At 39.1% G+C, this 4,272-nt stretch overlaps 1 protein-coding gene across 1 annotated transcript; it reads right to left on the minus strand.

Annotated features, from left to right (window-relative positions):
- Positions 1-2,026: 2,026 nt before the first annotated feature.
- Positions 2,027-3,658, minus strand: LOC125540601 (putative disease resistance RPP13-like protein 1). Its single transcript, XM_048704206.2, has one exon. The coding sequence runs from the start codon at positions 3,643-3,645 to the stop codon at positions 2,170-2,172; it is 1,476 nt and encodes a 491-aa protein (XP_048560163.2). The 5' UTR covers positions 3,646-3,658; the 3' UTR covers positions 2,027-2,169.
- Between the last annotated feature and the right edge of the window lie 614 nt (positions 3,659-4,272).

The following is a 4,272-nucleotide window of genomic DNA, read 5'->3' on the forward strand; positions in this document are numbered from 1 at the left end:
TCTAAATTCCAAATAAATTTTGAAAGCACGAACATCATTTGAAAATACAGAATTCCCGAAATCACAAAAATTTTGCATGGTGCCTTGGAATGGTGATACAAGGTCCTAGAAAATTTTTGGTCCATTACAACACTGTCGAAAGAAGGTACTCTGAGACGGAAGCTTCCGCCCAACCCGAGCGCCCTATCCGAACTTTTTCCCATTTAAATTCGAGAACTTTTTTTAAAATTTGCAAACTTTGCTTTCAAATTAAAGACATTTTTTCCATTTAAATTTGTGAAAATATTTAAATTCGTAAACTTTGTTTTCAAATTCATAAACGTTCTTTTTCAAAATTGATGACATTTCTTCAAATGTTGAAAGTTTGGGCCGGCCCAGTACGCAGCCACCGGAAACGATGCTGGCTCCCGGTTGGGCAACGCCTGAGCGTATTTGTTTCTAATATATTTTTCCGATTTTTTTCGATAATTTCATTTGTTTTGCTTTATGAACTTTATTGTTCATCTTAAAACCTGTTTTATAATTTGAAATATTTTTTCAATACCAAAAAATGTTATTTTTGAAAAATGTTCTAGAATTTATAAAAATGTTCCCATTTTTGAAACTTTTGTTCATAAATTTGAAAATATGTTTTTGTTTTAATATTTTTTATAAAAGTATTTGTTTTGCAATTTGTGTACAGTATCAATATTTCGGAATTTATTTACAATTCTGGAAAATAGTGGTCATGTTTACAAAATTTTCAGACGCAATTTGAAATTACAAAATTGTTAACTAATTTCAAGAAATAATTCGGATGTAAGAAAATGTTCATCTTCATTGATAATGATAGAAATGATATGAATGAAATGAGACCAAGTTTTTCCAGCTTGTGGGCATGCTCATGGCAGGCCTCCATGCAAAATTTGTAGGAATTCGGACACCGAGAGCATGCCGCGTCACATTCGGCAAGTGTTTTTGGTTTTTTCACCGAGAAAACCTTAGAATATGCATAAAATATCAGAACTCAATGAAATTTATCATGGATGTTTGGCATGGTCATGCTAGTGTATGTTAAAAATTTGTGTCCATTATATTGATGTGAGCATTTTTTAAAAAATAAAAAGAACAAAAAGGGGAAAACAAAAAACAACAAGAATGAAAAGGAAACAAAAAATGAACGATAAACCGATCACTGATTGATATATTTCATTTTTATTTTTATATTTAATAGAAGTTTAGAAATTTTAAAAGTGTTCAACTTTTTTATGTGAGCATGTTTCTATTTAACCGAAAAATAATCAAATATTTTTGAAATTTTGAACATAATTTTATAAGTGTGAACATTTTCTGAAAAAGAAGAAAGAAACAAAAAACAAAAACGAATAGAAATATTGATAAAAGGACCGGTTCAACAATGGCCCGGTCCAACCGCGAACTGAAGTAGAAGAAAAAAAAAGTAAATTGGCACATGTATTATGATGTCCTAGTTGGTTAGTGTGGTTCTTCTTAGACCAAGAGGTCTTGAATTTGATTCACGTTGCTAGCGCAATATTTTAAAGTTTGATAAAAAAAAGTGGCAAAGTGGGTACAATGCCTCGTACGTGTCACATATGCAGATGGCTATATGGTTTCATGAAATGCACATACTGCCCTTATACAGTTTGTGGAGGGGGTGTACCAAAGCAGGCCTCTTGTTTGTGAATTTTTATCAATATATCACTGCTTTTGTGTGTGTGTGGGGGGGGGGGGGGGGGGACGGGGGGGGGGGGGGGGGGGGGGAGGGGGAGTCGGGGCTGGGAAGGATGCTGGAGCCTACCAGACTTCTTAATCCAGTTTTATCTTATAGTTGCAACTGCAATCTCATATGATCTAAGTTTTTCTGGCATCCACCTGCACGCAGCAGCACAATACAATTTCTGGCAGCCACCTTACTCAAGACTTCACTAGCTAGTGATAGTAAGGAGTGGTGGATTTGTACGTTATCTACAGGTGGTGGATTGTTGGATTGATAAAATGTACCCCGTCCGATCCAAAATAAGGGCCGTGGAGAGAGTACAAATTTATGGCACATTAACTGTAATCATGAGTACATTTACTTCAGTGGTATACCTGAAAACATCTGTTTGTTCTAAATAAATAAAAATATAAAATTCAACAGGAATTACATTACACGAGTCTGAAACAAAATTAGACTGGCACTCCTCGTCGCTTCCTCCCTGGCACGGCACTAGCTTCATGTGTATCCTGAGCATGACTTGTAACGAAATGAACAAATGATTTATAAGGGGGTATCCTTGATTCCCATGAAATTAGAATGAAGTCTCCTTTTGGTCTAACACTAGGATCTGTTAGAAGTTCCCCAAATGTCACACTTGGTTGTTTCTCGATTGAAGCATTAATTGTATAAGGTGTCATGCTAAGTGGATGTGAAGCAAGGTCTGTCATGTGACTAATGTCGACTGGATGACCTTGTTCTATAAGAATTCTCGGGTGCACACCATGTATGGAGAGGTTTCTTTTAGCCATTTTTATCCCCTTGTCCAATATGCAACGCCAAAACTGAGCATCGAGGTTCCTTCTCAATACATCTGCGACCTTATTTATTGTGACAAGTGAAGCTTGCGCATTGTGCAATACCTTGGCAAATTGATCTGCTATTTGTACTAGTCGCGGGTGTTCCGCCGGGTCTACGCTTCCAAATGCAAGTGTCTTGAAAAGATACCTCAACTCATCGTAAGATAGAATACTTAGGAAAATCGGTTTCACCGATCCAAACCGGGCTAATCGTTTAAGTTTACTTACAATGATGATCTTGATTCCTCTGCCCATTGTTATGAGAAGTGAGTGTAACTTTTTCCAATCATTGTCACCCACATCAGAAGCAAACTCAATAACTACCAAGATCATCCCTTCCATGGTCCTGCCATGGTCAAGTATCTTCAAAAGGCTGTCTCCATTCAAGTGCAAAATAGAGGAGAAGCGCGAGCGAACCCTTTCGTCGCTGCACACATGAGCAACCAATGTCTTCTTTCCAATTGCAGCACCTCCTATGATTGGAAGAACGGCTGGTGCATGATCACCAGGAGGGTTGTTGTGCTGCAACAAGAAGCTCAAGAGTTTTTGCTTCTCAGCGTGTCGGCCGAACATGAAATTTTCAGTGTAAAGATACACATCGTATGGTCTACGAGACATGCATTCACATCCACCTAGAAGCATAACAAATTCTGTCATGTTAGCAACTTCGACTTCTAAGCTTTCCAAGGAACCATGAGACTCAAGGCGCGTGGTCTTGTCATTCTTCTCGGTTGTTCGAGAACGCTTGAGGGGAATGTCTAAATACAAGTTGCTGCAAGATGAGTCGTCGATGCTAACCTCATCGAAGCCTGCACTGTCTTGGATGGTTGGGTACCGCAAGGTGTCCAGCACACGGTATCCTCCATACATGGCATCCGAGAGCATCTTGAGCTGCAACTGCATCGTAGAGTTGGTTATGTACCGCGCATCTGCCTCCTCGATGACTGTGCTGACTCTCATCAGGAGGCACTGCAACCTCTCCACCACCTTCTCTGATTGTACATGCCTGTTGGAGTGGTACTTGTTCATCAGGAAGGAGATGAACCGGCTCACAAATTCGCCAACAACTGCAGATTTGACAACCTCCATGCCTGATGGTCGATCTCTCTGGAGAAATCAACTAGACTGCTCTCTTCCAAGTCTTGCAAACACTCTTGGCAAACATAAAGAAGTCTCCAGGGATGACAAAATGTTTGACTGGGAGTAGTGGGTTGGTGACACTGATACTTTTCTGAATGGTCCAAACACGTGACAAAGACAAGCCAACTTGTCCAAGGCACAATAAGTCGTGGTTCCATAGCAAAATGTATATTTAATTATCTGTGCATTTGTCTTTCTTTGGGCTCCCTTTTACATTTTACACACGAGGAATATCATCCACCCTACTCCAGCAAAGTTTGACCGTGGAAATTGTTTGGGCTTTTCTAGCTGAACTTCAGTGGAAAATCATGGCACAACTCGTTGGCAAGGACACAATATTCCCCCTTTCTATCTCCGTCAGTGATGATGAGAATCACAACTCCATACGTCAGTGATGTTGAATATCTTTTGCAGGCTTACCTGTATTCTATTACTACCTGGGGTGTGTCTGTTCATGCTTCACCATAAAGGAAGTTGAGTTTCCTTGAAGCTTGTGTCAAACTAATCTTGAATTATAATTCTGTTCTAAATTTCTAGCCCGTTGATGCTGTTCTTTTCTTTTCCCATTTTCCTCAC

This window comes from Triticum urartu, chromosome 2A, assembly GCF_056163025.1.
Source record: "Triticum urartu cultivar PI428250 chromosome 2A, HENAU_Tu73, whole genome shotgun sequence".
Classification (NCBI taxonomy): domain Eukaryota; kingdom Viridiplantae; phylum Streptophyta; class Magnoliopsida; order Poales; family Poaceae; genus Triticum; species Triticum urartu.

Coding starts and splice junctions, on each gene's coding strand:
- LOC125540601 (XM_048704206.2), bottom strand. CDS start 3,645: ATGGAGGTTGTCAAATCTGCAGTTGTTGGCGAATTTGTGAGCCGGTTC.